Genomic DNA, 15,286 nt, shown 5'->3' on the forward strand with positions numbered 1-15,286 from the left:
GTTAAAGCATCTCTTTTGTGAGAAACTGCAAATTTTAGTAGGATTTCTATGTCTTATAATTCTCTTTAATCATTTAATTAGTTATGGCTTTTAAGTATTAGAAAGCTACTTGATCTAGGTTTAACAAAGAGCAGGGTATCTTACAAAGTTTAAGGGAAAGAATATAGCTGGATCTTAGAAATCACTAGAAGCAGGAGTTAAGAAGCCACCAGAAACCCAGAAATTCTTTTTCTCTGTTTCTTATTCCTATTTCTCTTGTGGTATCTGCTTTCTAATCTTTTCTCTTTCAGGCTGAATTTTCTACTTTCCTGTGTGTATGGAGGAAAACTGTCTGCCTCTCAGTTCTCAAGTTTACTTCTTGCAATTCCAGCTGATTAGCTCTTTCCAGCTTTCTAGTCCAAGTTGATTCCAAAATATGATTTAGCCTTCTTTGTGTCCAGTGCCCAGTCTTGGCCTGATCTGCTGTGTGTAGTGTGGCAGGTTTCATAGAACAAACATTGCTGCTGGGGCACTAGTTGGAAGTTCTTAGACAAGAAGGAAGATGGTTGGTAGGCTGTGGATACCTTAAAAGTATCAGTTTTACATCTGTTCATCTCTGAGATCTTCATGTCATAGGTGCTCATTGTATATTGCCTATCCAGAATTTTACAGCCAGCTAGCATGTTTGGCTTGGCAGGTATACCACAAAGGGGGCTCTAGTCTACATACTCACCATGAAACATCATTGCATCCATTGTTTTTATGTGTATGAGTAGTAGTCTTATATTCCTGGCCAAGCTCCATTTAACCAACACATGACACATGTGCAAGGAACGACGACTTGTTCTTGTCCTATCTGTGGTCCTCTTTCCTTGTGTACAGTATCTTGGGTCTGTTACAGGGTTGGATCCTCCTGGCATACGAAACATATAAAAAGGCCTCTATCTTTCTTGCCATAGATCTCTCTTGAGACAAATCTTTGTTGATTTGTGCTTTTTTACTACATCATTGCATTTGATACTAATATTTTGCAGACTAGAAATTAGGATGTGGTTCTGTGTAAAGTTAAGTACTCAGCAGCTTCTGAATAAAATCAACCTTTATTCGTAAACATTTGTTGTTAATGCTGTGTTGAATTTACTTCTTACTTTGTAAACCCTATTATTTATAGTAATGCTGTCTACCTCTCTTTTAGGTTCTTGCAAGAGTTAGGACGACATAACTATGTTACTGCTACTTCTTACCTTGAACTCATTGCCTCATTTCGACAACTGTTGACTAAGAGGCGACAAGCTATAATGGAAGCAAAACAGCGCTATGTGAATGGACTTGACAAATTAGCTTTTGCTGAGTCTCAGGTAAATTTGAGGAGCTGCTCAAGTGGAAATATAAGAAATATAAAAGATACAATTTATTGAGAATACATTATGTGCCAGGTACTATGTTATGTACTTCATTTGCATTCCTTTAATTATTCCTTATAATAACTCCATAAGGTAGACGCTTTATGATCCTCATGTTACAGATGAGTAAAGTGAATTTTAGAATTTTAGAGAAGTTCATTCAGACTGCACAGACTCAAATACATCTGGTTTTATTCTTAAGTTTTTGGCATTTGGAGAAAGTACAGTGTCAGGGTTGACTTTTTATTATAATAACTGGTTAAATATAAGATTTTTTTTTAAATGAGTCAAGTAATACTTATTAGCATTATTTCAACATAAGCAGCAGAGTGGGTGGTCTGAATGAATTGTACACCACACATAATATAATAGGGATACCCAGAGCTGCTACCATTTTTCTATCTGACTTTTCTTCCATGATAACTGCATTCTTCCATTGCCCTGTCATACTCAAGAAAGATAAAGTCTTTTGTGAAGAAAACTGGCCACACTCTCATGGCTTTGTTTATCATGTGAAGAACTGAAAAAAAAGTTAGGCTTTTCTGGCCCTGATTTTACGTTTCAGTTTTCTCTGCTTGGCTTCTATAGCTATTGTAGTTATGAAAACTAATGACAAATTGTCTATTTAGGTTGGTGAAATGAAAACAGAACTTGTCCAACTACAGCCCAAATTAGAGGAAGCAAAAGTTGAAAATGCAAATATGATGCAGGTAAAGTATCCTGAATTTTTAAAAAATTGATGACAAAAGACAATTGAAATACATAAATTCAGCCTTGATAATAAGCCTTAAGTCATTTGCGACAAGATCTTTGGGACGTTACTCTTTTCAGTTGATTCACTGGGTTCCTTGGAGGTTCTGTTGTTTTTGAAGAAAGGTGGGAAGCCTGTCACTAAATTAGGTCACATATATTTACAATTCTCCTCATTTTATCCTTCAAAATGATATGTTTGGTGTCCTAGTTTTCAAATACTCTTTTGTCTCTAGAATAGAGAAAACAATAGGATGTTTAAGCAAATGTCTTTATTTTTTTTCTCCCTTTTGCTTAGATTATCGAGATAGAATCTGCACAAGTGGAAGCAAAAAGAAAGTTTGTGAAATTTGATGAAGAGATAGCCAGTGGAAAAGCTGAGGAAGCCCAAGCTCTGAAGAATGAATGTGAAAGTGATCTAGCTGAGGCAATTCCAGCCTTGGAAGCAGCCCTGTCTGCACTGGATACACTAAAGGCAAGTGTTGGAATGAGCGTGTGTTTTATCAGCGACTGTAACGGCATAACAGAGATTTGGTTAATTCCGTGTAGTTCACTTTCAGTGGGTGCTATTATATTGTTATCATCCAGTCAAATTAAATTTGACTCTTAACAATTCCTCTTTGATATATTGTTATCTTATGTTTTTGCTTTTTGTGTATTTATTTATAATTTTCATTCAGGATATTCCAGTGGGAATGGAACAATCTCCAAGAGGCCAAAGTGGTTCTGTACATGAGCCAGGAGGCATTTGTTAAATAGAATATGGAGTCACCTCTCTGCAGCCTTCTGGTCATGCACGAACAGAAAAACCTTAAGATCATTCCCAATGTAGATGTGGGTTGCATCTGTCTGCATTAGACTGTTGTATATTTCTCTTTATAGGGTCTTTAGGCAAAACCTGAATAATCTCACCAAACAGATCAGAGAGATGAGCTTCTATTAGCTAGGGAGGCCCAGTGTAGTATGGAAGTTCAGGATATCCAGTCCCCACTCTATGCCGTTTTTCCTAATCAGTGCCCTAACTTTCATGTAAAATACCTGACAAAATGGTAAGCTCAACCTGTCAGTAGTTCAGCATCTTGCAGAATCACTGAAGTGATCTGATGGTAGAACCTAATGACGCAGCTCCAGCTGCGTAGGAAACTAAGATCTATTGTTGTTAGCTTTCCAGCAATTGCAAGGGAAGTCAGAGGATATTGGAGAGGATAGTAAATAAATGGACCTGTCGTATCTGTCATAACAATATATGCCTTTTTAGAAAATAAACTTGGAATTGGAAACTATCTCTTCTTTCATTTTTGGTGGGTAAAACTAATATGTAAGCAAATATGTAATTAAGCCTTTATCTAAATTAGGGTTCTTAAGATGGATTCCATGTGTGGGCTTGGTATATCGTTGTATAAAAATTTTGTGTATGTGTGCAAAAATATTTTATTAGAAATGTTCTTAGTTGACATCATATTCTCATAAGGATCTGTGAACTCTCAAACACTTGGGAAACATTGATTTACTGTGCTTCAATTTTTTGTTACCTTTTGTATAACCACACAAAGCAAAAAACTATTATAGTTTCAGATGAAAATCAGTGCTGTTATTACTCTCCAACATTATAAAATAACTGTCATTATTTACAAATAGGCTGTCCTAAAGAGATCCTGTTTTCTTTTGATTTAGCCAGCTGACATTACAATTGTGAAGTCAATGAAGAATCCTCCATCTGGTGTTAAACTAGTTATGGCTGCTGTTTGTGTTATGAAAGATATAAAACCAGAAAAGATTTCGGATCCTTCAGGAACTGGAGGCAAGGTAATAACTAGACACAGATTTATATCACATTCATGAATGTACGGAACACTTTACAACAACTATTATCAAATTAAATGTCAATAGTACCCAGTCCAAGGAAGACACACTGAATATGTATTCCAGGGTAAAGTGAAGGCAGTATACTGTGCTGTGTTTAGTCACTCAGTCGTGTCCAACTCTTTGCAACCCTATGGACTAAAGACCACCAGGTTCCTCTGTCTATGGGGATTCTCCAGGCAAGAATACTGGAGTGGGTTGCATCTCCTTCCTCCATGGGATCTTCCCAACCCAAGGATTGAACCCAGGTCTCCCACATTGCTGGTGGATTCTTTACCTCCTGAGCCACCACAGAAGCCCAAAGGCAGTATAGTGTCAGAGAAATGTAGTTCTCTGATGGGGTGGAGTTGAATGAACAGGGAGATAGCTGTGATTTTCTTGCTAAGAGCCTCAAGAATGTGACATGGTTATACAGGTATTGTTTCCAAGCATTCAAGAAATTCTGCTGAGGTAACTAGTACTGTGATGTCATTAAAACTATGTGCTTGGGAGCCAGAATGTCTGTATTCAGAAATCCTGACCCTCCTAGCAGTGTGACCCTGGGGAAGATGCTTAACCTCTGTGGAACTCTGTAAAAGGAGCATTGTCATAGTACCTTCCTCACAAAGTTAATGTGAAGATTGGATTAGTTACTACATACTAAGCTCTTAATGTATAAGGCCTTTCACACAGCAAGCTGTCTGTGATAATTAATGCTACACATTTATTACTAAACGTTAGCTGTTATTATTACAATTGTTATTCAAAGGTATATCCCTTAAAAAGAAAGGCATAACATCTGAGCTAAATTTATAGACTTATTTTCTTTTCAGGGTTTTTTCCTTTTTCTTTTCAAGTTTTTATAGTACCTAGGTTTGAATCCCTGAATTGGAGAATTGGAATTTTTGTGGGGGGCCCCTTCTGTCCTCCATTGAGATAATAAAGATTAAAAAAAAAAATAGGCTTTTACCTTATCAAGTTATTCTCACACACACACACACACCCCTATCAAGCTTCTGAAATTAAGAAAAAGAATGTTCAGCTAGTTATTTAGCATTTTTTATTTTATGAGCATGAGCACCGTGTGCTTTATCTTATAACTGACTGAGCAGTGTGTAATCTTTGTCTTTCTGCTTTCTTTTCTGTATTCCACTGGGGAAAATCTAGGTAGGTTAGGGGATTTTCTGTAAGAAAAATGTTTGCTACCCGTCCTACTCCATTTGGGCTACTCTAACAAACTACCATAGATTGGGGTGGCTTATCAACAACATTTATTTCTCACACTTCTAGAGGCTGGTAAGTCCAAAATCAAGCCTGCAGTAGATTCAGTGTCTGGTGAGGGTTCAAGTCCCGGTCTATAGACTACTGTCTGCTTGTGGTGTCCTCACATGGTGGAATGGGAGGGAGCTCCCTGCCCTCTATTTTATAAAGGGAACTGATAGCATCCATGACTTAATCACGTTCCTAAGACCCCACCTCCAAATACTATTATACCGGGAAGTAGGTTTTAGCATAGGAATTTGGGGAGAGGACAAAAACTTTCAGTTTATAGCACTACCTTTCTGATTTGAAAGTCAAGATTAAAGGAAAATAAAAGTTGAAATAATAAAAATATTTTTTCTTACATGAAATTTTGATGGTATTTGTACCAGCTGCTTTTCTTTAGTGTTCTAAAAAGAAATGATCATATTTTTTGCCTGTCGGTGTTTTTTTCTTTTTAATTAAACTTTTAAAAAATTTAGTTATTTTTTGGGCTGTGCTGGGTCTTTGTTGCTATGCACAGGTTTTCTATAGTTGTGGTGCACAGACTTCTCATTGGAGTGGCTTTTCTTGTTGTGGAACAAGGGCTTTAGAGCGCAGGCTCAGTACTTGTGACGTGGTACACGGGCTTAGTTGTTCTGTGGCATGTGGGCTCCTCCCTAAGCAGGGATCTAACCCCTGTCCTCTGCATTGCAAGATGGACTCTTAACCACTGGACCACCAGGGAAACCCTCAATATTTAATTTTTAATAATAAGTTCAATATGTAAATTCATATGCATATTTTAAATATTTGATATACTTAACATGTTATCAGAGAGAGGAGTCTCTTTATTTCATTTCCAAGGACATGTAAGTAGATATTTTGAAAGTTCAGTGTATAGTTTCTCTGGATTAGTATGCCTTAAACCTCAAGAAGAAAAGTTTTATATCAAACATATTTAATTGTACATATAATGTTCTGTAAATTTTATTTATAGATATTAGATTACTGGGGACCTAGCAAAAAACTTCTGGGAGATATGAATTTCTTAAGAGATTTGAGAGAATATGACAAGGACAATATTCCGGTGAGTTTCATTGGATTTTTTTCTATAAATGTAATTTTGCCAAGATATATAAAATCTTTAACATTTTTCAATATTATATAAAATGTAAGAAAATAGAGTGTCAGTAGAATTAAAATAGTAAAGGAATATTTATTAATGACTATATTATGAATTCTCATAATGCATAAAACCACTCCTCTTTCAGACCATCCAAAGTCATTGAATAAATTAACTGTTTTAGTGTATTATTGACATGAAAGAGTTCTCAAAGTGTCTTCTTATAATAGTTTATTTCTTAACAAATTGGATACACAAATTTCAGAAATTTAAAGTATATAATTTTTCATCCAAACTTCTATTTATTTATGTTTAGTTGTTCTTTTTCCTTGTTTACATATGTTTTCCCAAACTGCAAAGGTCTTTTAATTTTTTTAGAAGACATATCTTGTCTACCTGTAATAAATTTGCATATTTTGCTCACAGATATGACTACTGCAATTATGCTTTTTTAAAAATATCTCAAAGTACTGACTTTGGTTTTTAAAGAAAACATAACTGTTTTATATACTCTTTTTTAAACTATATATGATCAATTTTTCATCTAATGATTGTGCGGTGTATGTTGAAATTTTAAGATCTAAATCTTTGTTGCCCAGGTGACTGTTATGCAGAAGATTCGTGGTGAATACTTAACAAACCCTGAATTTGATCCTCCTAAGGTTGCTAAAGCTTCCTCTGCAGCTGAGGGTCTGTGTAAGTGGATCATGGCTATGGAAGTGTATGACAGAGTTGCAAAGGTATTTTGAGGATCAGCACATCCATTTTCTATTGAAATATTCCCATAAATTAAAATCTATGTCTTTTAAATGGAGAAGGAAATGGCAACCTGCTCATGGGCAGGGGAGCCTGGCAGACTACCGTCCATGGGGTCACAAGAGTTGGACACGACTTAGGGACTAAAGCAACCAATGCCTTTGAAAACTCTAAGGTTAGCTTCTGTTGAGTTCTGCATACCTCTTTTCCCCTCATATTTAATAAAAAGGTTTGTGATTTTAAATGTTTTTTTTTTTTAATCTGTTGTTTTAGGATTGAAGTCCTTCAATTGAAAAAAAAAGTGGTGTTTTGAATTCACTGTACTAATGACTATTCGGTGAGAAAAGGAAAATTGAAATAAATTTGTTCATAATAAAAGATCTATGCCCTTATTTACTAGTTCAGAAGTTTCTAAAAGTGATCCCACGGAGAATTTGTCCTGCTCCAGCATAATCAGTTCAGTTCAGTCGCCCAGTCGTGTCTGACTCTTTGCCACCCCATGGACAGCATAATCATCAAACGTTAACTGAGTGTCTAGTGGATGAAGAGAATGCTTACGTGTGACATAACCTGTTGGGACCAGTATACATGAGAGCAGGGAGATCAACAGAACTGGCCAGACTGACCTATAGTTACAGGGATCTGGGGCAAAAGAGAATTAAATTTTATGGGGAGACAGCAGAAGCAAAGAAAAATCTAAAACATCAAAGGCCAAGTGGCAGATGAAAATCTTGATGCAGAGGTCAGAAGTAAGAAATTCCAGTAGGGTTAAGAGGAGAAGCATGGACTCAAGGGAGTTTTTTTGGAGTACTCCCTGGGGCCAAATTACAGGAGAGCAGAGAATGGTTAAGAGCATTTTGTATGGGGTGGGAGAAAGCTTCAAGAGAGAGGGGACATATATATACCTATGGCTGATTCATATTGATATATGGCAGAAACCAATATTATAAAATAATTATCCTTCAATTAAAAATAAATAGATTTTTAAAAAGAGCATTTTGCAAATTTGACAAGCAAAGGACCAAGGAAGCACTGGCCTTGCCCTCTGTAACTTGCAGAATTCTACCAAGGGGAGCAGAAAATATAAATAAAAATGCCCATGGAAATACATGATATTATGTGTTTAGAAAAACCTTAGAGTATAGAATGAGTAATCAGGCTGTAACAATTGAAAAGATATTCCTAATGAGGCATATGTGCTTGTAGAGAGGTATGGATTTTGTTCATTTCAGAGGAGTAGACCAATATACACCTGTTAAAGAAATAAAATTAATTCTATCTGAGTGTTCTTCCATTTGAACATCTTGTCCCTCCTCGTAGTAATCCCAGCAGGTCTGCAAGCTGTCAACTCAGCCTGTTTCTGCATGTCCCACAAGACATGTGGAATATTCTGGATTCTTTCTATAAAGCAGAGAATCTAAGGTATTCAGGTTCTTTTCGGACTTCCCACCCTGTAACTCCACACTATTTTAATTCCAATGCACCTGCCTCGTGTTATTATGGAAAGGTTGAAGGGAGATATCCAGCAAGCTCTTCTCTAAAGTCCAAAGTAGGAAGAAGAGCTTCCTAATTTCTATTTAACACATTCTCCCTTCAGGATTTCTGCCCTGAGGAGAGAAAGCAGGTTATTCAGTATCTGATCCTTTGCTTCACTCTTCCAGCCTTCAGCTCACTCATGGCAATGTGTCAGTAGACTTAGGTCTCCCTTCTTTCAAATGGACATATACTCTCTTTGGTCATTTTGTAAATTCCTTATACTGGTGCCTTATAGTACACTCTGACCAAGTTGGCCATACCCCATTCTTCATATACTGATGAGCATAATAAAATAAAAACTTTAGAAAATTGTTTTTCTCTCAACAAAGCGTCACTTTTCACAATTTGTTGAGGAAAATTCAATTTTGGTAGTGAAGCTAAACACCAAGTCTTTATTTCTCTTTGTATTACTGCTACTGTCTTAATCTCCTCAAGGCAAATGTAATCCTCAGCTGACTGGTAAAGAAATCAAAAGTGTGGAAATGCAAAAAAAAAAAAAGCAGCACATTCATATATTTTTAAGTGTTTGTCATTTCTGTTACATGTTTTTCTGTTTTGTGACAGTTCAAAGACAGCTCCTGATTGTATTGAGATATTTTGCTACATATTATGCTGTTTTGTGACATATCATTAGAGTAACTTGCCTATTTTATAGATGAAGTTTGCTGGTCCAGGGTGATTTTATGTATTTTATAAGACATAGAAATATATTTTACCTCATTTGCATATGAAAATATAATATTTAAGACATTTAAAATTTGCACGATTTATTTTTATAAGTAATAAATGTATTTATAATTGTAAATAAACATTTAAAATTCACGATATCTATAAAGGATTGTGTTGACTGTCAGTTTCATATAGTACATGTTATATCTGCGTGTACTGTTCCCAAACAGGTAGTGGCTCCTAAGAAAGCCCGCTTAACAGAAGCTCAGAAGTCCTTAGCTGAGACAATGGAGCTTTTGAATCAGAAGAGAGCAGAACTAGCAGAAGTAGAGCATCATTTGGAAAATTTACAAAGAATATTTCTTGAGAAAACCGAGGAAAAAGCTCGTTTAGAAGACCAGGTGGAACTTTGTGCTAACAAACTTGAAAGAGCCTCAAAACTAATTGGAGGACTAGGTGGAGAAAAATCGAGGTCAGATTTCTACTCATTTTAACAATGTTTTAAAATGTCCGGCTTGAATATGCAACTCTCTTTCGGTATTTATTACGATTGCCATGCCATGCCATGGCGTATCCGACTCTTTGTGACCTCATGGACTGTATAGCCTGCCAGGCTTCTCCGTCCGTGGGATTTTTCAGGCGAGAATACTGGAGTGAGTTGTTTATTTTGATTACTGATTTTTAAATGGCTGGTTGAGAATATGGGACTTTCTATAAAGAACCTGGCTAGGCTTCTCCTAACAATTTCAATGTCAAGGATGGTGTTTGCAACTTGCTTTCAAATGTTAAAAAAGAGAGAGAAAGAGAAAGAGGCAAATAAGGCCAAAGATAAGTTTTAATCTTAGTGGTGAGTATGTGGATGATCCTTGTGCAGTTCTTTCCAATTTTATGTTCAAATGTTTTGTAATAAAGTGTTTGGAAGGGAGTAGTGAATATATGGTTCATTTTGTTAAATTTATTTTAAACAACTGACTTGATATAACAAAGCCAGTTAGCTTTATTCTAATCTATTTATACTAGCCAGCCAACTATCATAGCTATTCATTGTATTTGTTGAATGAATAGCATGATAAAGTAACATACTTTAGACAATACTTCATACTGCAGATTAGATGGTTTTGAAATGCACTTTTTATGGTAAAAGTTTCATTAAATGGAAAAAGATACCAACTTTAGCTGTAGTATGCCAACTGCTATACAACTTAAATGTAATTTTTGGTAATGAATTACAAATGTTCCTAGGTTTTTCAGAAACAAATAGCAGAGCCACTAGGCCAAATCATCCTGAATAAAATTATTAGACAAAATTCTGGTGATTTTTTTTGTTTGTTTCTGTTTTGCCTGTCCTGAAGGAACAAATCCTATAAGAAATGCATAATATTCTAATAATGAAAAGTGAATTATTGTTTGTAAAACATAAATGTATATTATAGCATATTAGCGCTAGAAGGGACCTAACCTCCTCATTTTATAGATGAGCAAGTGCCCAACTTTTCATGGCATTTTGTTATAGAATTTGGACTAGAAACCCCTGGCCATTTCGTTACTATCTTTAATCATTCTCTTTGGTGAGGCTATTTTGCCTTTGATTGGTCTCCCAGATGGTCTCAAGCTGCAGATGACCTTCAGATAGTATATGAAAATTTGACTGGTGATGTCTTAGTATCAGCAGGAGTAATAGCCTACCTTGGTGCTTTCACTTCTGGCTTTCGACAAACGTGTATAGAAGATTGGAGCATGTTGTGCAAGGTAATGGTTTTATATTTTCTTAAGAGTTTCTTTTTAGAACATTTAAAGTATATGTTGGGGTATTTGGGGGGAAAGGATGATAATAAAAATAGAGAAGGAAAGAAATGACTGAAAATATGAAGTTTTTTTTCTTCTTATTTGATCAGTAAAATATTTCCATAGTCTAACTTTTCATTCAGTTTTTTCAGTTCTTTAGAATTATTAAATAATATCTAACAACAAATAATATATTAATTAAAATATTTTTACCAACAAGATAAGAGAAAATGTCAAAAATAAATCTGTGTATTTCTAACAGGAGAAAAAAATCCCGTGTTCAGAGGAGTTCTCACTGAGTAAGACCTTGGGTGATCCAGTAAAAATCAGAGCCTGGAATATTGCTGGATTGCCTACAGATACTTTCTCTGTAGACAATGGAGTGATTGTTAACAACTCCAGGCGCTGGTAAGGAAGATAATATTTTTCAATTATTTTATTTGAAACTTTTCGAACATAGAGAAAAGTTGAAAGGATTTCAGAGTAAGCACCCATATAGCTACTACCTCCTAGATACTGCAGTTAACATTTCATTATTCTTGTCCATCGCTCTATCCATCCATCAACTCATCCATTTTTATGTATTTCTACATATGTTGCAGACATGGATGTACTTCCTCCCAAATACTTCAGCATGCATATCATTAAGTAAAGTTCAATATTTTTTTTTATTTTGAGGTAAAATTTACATACAATGAAATATATAAAATTTAATACAAATATACAAAAATACACAAACTTGTGAGTTCTAACAAAGGTATGCACTTGTGCAGCTCAAACCTCAGGGTTTGAGTCAGGGTATGAAACAGTCTTTTTTGTCTCATCCCAGTAAATCCCCTCCTTCACCCCATAGGAAATTATTATTCTGGTTATTTTCCATCACAGGTTAGTTTTGCCTATTCTAGAACTTCATATAAATGGAATCATAGTGTATGCCCTCTTTTGTGTAAGGCTTTTTCCACACAGCATAATCTTACTAATTTTTGTTGCTGAGTATTATTCAGTTACATGACACTGTTTATGTATTTTCCTGTTGATGGACACTTGGGCTGTTTCCAGTTCTTAGCTATTTAATGTATTGATTTTAGCTAGGTATTTCTACTCATTTTCATGATACTGTAACAGTAATTTATGCAATTTCATGTAAATATTTTATAGCTGCTATCATAGTGTGATAACTGTATGAGCTTTGCAGATGGTTTTTCTTATCTTTTTATTTATATTGCTTTTGTGTTTTTTTGTTTTTTTGTGCATTTATTTATTTTTTTTAATTTTTTTAATTTTTATTTTTTTATTTTAGTTGGGGGCTAACTACTTTACAATATTGTAATAGTTTCTGCCATACATTGACATGAATCAGCCATGGGTTTACATGTGTTCCCCTTCCTGGACCCCCCACCCACCTCCTTCCCCATCCCATCCCTCTGGGTCATCCCATTGCCCCGGCCCTGAGCCCTTGTCTCATGCATCGAACAAGGAATGGTGTTCTGTTTCACATATGATAATATACATGTTTCAATGCTATTCTCCCAGAACGTCCCACCCTCACCTTCTCCCTCAGAGTCCATAAAATTGTTCTATGCATCTGTGTCTCTTATTCTGTCTCGCATATAGGGTTATCGTTACCATCTTTCAAATTCCATATATATGCATTAGTATACTGTATTGTTGTTTTTCTTTCTGGCTTACTTCGCTCTGTATAATGGGCTCCAGTTTCATCCATCTCAGTAGAACCGATTCAAATGTATTTTTTTAATGGCTGAGTAATATTCCATTGTGTATATGTACCACAGCTTCCTTATCCATTCGTCTGCTGATGGACATCTAGGTTGCTTCCATGTCCTGGCTATTGTAAACAGTGCTGCGATGAACATTGGGGTACACGCGTCTCTTTCAATTCTGGTTTCCTCGGTATATATGCCCAGCAGTGGGATTGCTGGGTCATATGGCAGTTCTATTCCCAGTTTTTGAAGGAATCTCCACACTGTTCTCCATAGTGGCTGTACTAGTTTGCATTCCCACCAACAGTGTAAGAGGGTTCCCTTTTCTCCACACCCTCTCCAGCATTTATTGCTTGTAGACTTTTGGATAGCAGCCATTCTGACTGGTGTGAAATGATACCTCATTGTGGTTTTGATTTGCATTTCTCTAATAATGAGTGATGTTGAGCATCTTTTCATGTGTTTGTTAGCCATCTGTATGTCTTCTTTGGAGAAATGTCTGTTTAGTTCTTTGGCCCATTTTTTGATTGGGTCATTTATTTTTCTGGAATTGAGCTGCAGGAGTTGCTTGTATATTTTTGAGATTGTTTGTCTGTTGCTTCATTTGCTATTTTTTTCTCCCATTCTGAAGGCTGTCTTTTCACCTTGCTTATAGTTTCCTTTGTTGTGCAAAAGCTTTTAAGTTTAATTAGGTCCCATTTGTTTATTTTTGCTTTTATTTCCAATATTCTGGGAGGTGGGTCATGGAGGATCCTGCTGTGATTTATGTCAGAGAGTGTTTTGCCTATGTTTTCCTCTAGGAGTTTTATAGTTTCTGGTCTTACGTTTAGATCTTTAATCCATTTTGAGTTTATTTTTGTGTATGGTGTTATGAAGTGTTCTAGTTTCATTCTTTTACAAGTGGTTGACCAGTTTTCCCAGCACCACTTGTTAAAGAGATTGTCTTTTCTCCATTGTATATTCTTGCCTCCTTTGTCGAAGATAAGGTGTCCATATGTGCGTGGGTTTATCTCTGGGCTTTCTATTTTGTTCCATTGATCTATATTTCTATCTTTGTGCCAGTACCATACTGTCTTGATGACTGTGGCTTTGTAGTAGAGCCTGAAGTCAGGCAGGTTGATTCCTCCAGTTCCATTCTTCTTCCCCAAGATTGCTTTGGCTATTCGAGGTTTCTTATATTTCCATACAAATTGTGAGATGATTTGTTCTAGTTCTGTGAAAAATACCGTTGGTAGCTAGATAGGGATTGCACTGAATCTATAGATTGCTTTGGGTAGTATACTCATTTTCACTATATTAATTCTTCCAATCCACGAACACAGTATATTTCTCCATCTGTGTGTGTCCTCTTTGATTTCTTTCATCAGTGTTTTATAGTTTTCTATATATAAGTCTTTTGTTTCTTTAGGTAGATATATTCCTAAGTATTTTATTCTTTTTGTTGCAATGGTGAATGGTATTGTTTCCTTAATTTCTCTTTCTGTTTTCTCATTATTGGAGTATAGGAATGCAAGGGATTTCTCTGTGTTAATTTTATATCCTGCAACTTTACTATATTCATTGATTAACTCTAGTAATTTTCTAGTAGAGTCTTTAGGGTTTTCTATGTAGAGGATCATGTCATCTGCAAACAGTGAGAGTTTTACTTCTTCTTTTCCTATCTGTATTCCTTTTATTTCTTTTTCAGCTCTGATTGCTGTGGCCAAAACTTCCAAACTATGTTGAATAGTAGTGGTGAAAGTGGGCATCCTTGCCTTGTTCCTGACTTTAGGGGAAATGCTTTCAATTTTTCACCATTGAGGATAATGTTTGCTGTGGGTTTGTCATATATAGCTTTTATTATGTTGAGATATGTTCCTTCTATTTCTGCTTTCTGGAGGGTTTTTATCATAAATGGATGCTGAATTTTGTCAAAGGCTTTTTCTGCATCTATTGAGATAACCATATGGTTTTTTTCTTTCAATTTGTTAATGTGGTGTATTACATTGATTGATTTGCGGATGTTAAAAAAACCTTGCATTCCTGGGATAAAGCCCACTTGGTCATGATGTATGATCTTTTTAATATGATGTTGGATTCTGTTTGCTAGAATTTTATTAAGGATTTTTGCATCTATGTTCATCAGTGATATTGGCCTGTAGTTTTCCTTTTTTGTGACATCTTTGTCTGGTTTTGGAATTAGGGTGATGGTGGCCTCATAGAATGAATTTGGAAGTTTACCATCTTCTGCAATTTTCTGGAAGAGTTTGAGTAGGATAGGTGTTAGCTCTTCTCTAAATTTTTGGTAGAATTCCACTGTGAAGCCGTCTGGTCCTGGGCTTTTGTTTGCTGGAAGATTTCTGATTACAGTTTCGATTTCCGTGCTTGTGATGGGTCTGTTAAGATCTTCTATTTCTTCCTGGTTCAGTTTTGGAAAGTTATACTTTTCTAAAAATTTGTCCATTTCTTCCAAGTTGTCCATTTTATTGGCATATAGCTGT

General features: G+C 35.6%; 1 protein-coding gene across 1 annotated transcript in view; it reads left to right on the plus strand.

Moving 5' to 3' along the window:
* The window catches only part of DNAH12 (dynein axonemal heavy chain 12), a 188,842-nt gene that overhangs the window by 115,369 nt on the left and 58,187 nt on the right, over positions 1 to 15,286 (plus strand). The window contains exons 47-55 of the mRNA XM_081524814.1: positions 1,175 to 1,337; positions 2,012 to 2,092; positions 2,431 to 2,607; positions 3,807 to 3,938; positions 6,214 to 6,303; positions 6,939 to 7,079; positions 9,531 to 9,772; positions 10,902 to 11,049; positions 11,348 to 11,493. Of these exons, the coding sequence (XP_081380940.1) occupies positions 1,175 to 1,337; positions 2,012 to 2,092; positions 2,431 to 2,607; positions 3,807 to 3,938; positions 6,214 to 6,303; positions 6,939 to 7,079; positions 9,531 to 9,772; positions 10,902 to 11,049; positions 11,348 to 11,493 (1,320 nt within the window). The remainder of the gene's footprint in view (positions 1 to 1,174; positions 1,338 to 2,011; positions 2,093 to 2,430; positions 2,608 to 3,806; positions 3,939 to 6,213; positions 6,304 to 6,938; positions 7,080 to 9,530; positions 9,773 to 10,901; positions 11,050 to 11,347; positions 11,494 to 15,286) is intronic.

The sequence above is a fragment of the Giraffa tippelskirchi genome, chromosome 9 (genome assembly GCF_054371585.1).
Source record: "Giraffa tippelskirchi isolate mGirTip1 chromosome 9, T2T-mGirTip1v1.2.pri, whole genome shotgun sequence".
Classification (NCBI taxonomy): domain Eukaryota; kingdom Metazoa; phylum Chordata; class Mammalia; order Artiodactyla; family Giraffidae; genus Giraffa; species Giraffa tippelskirchi.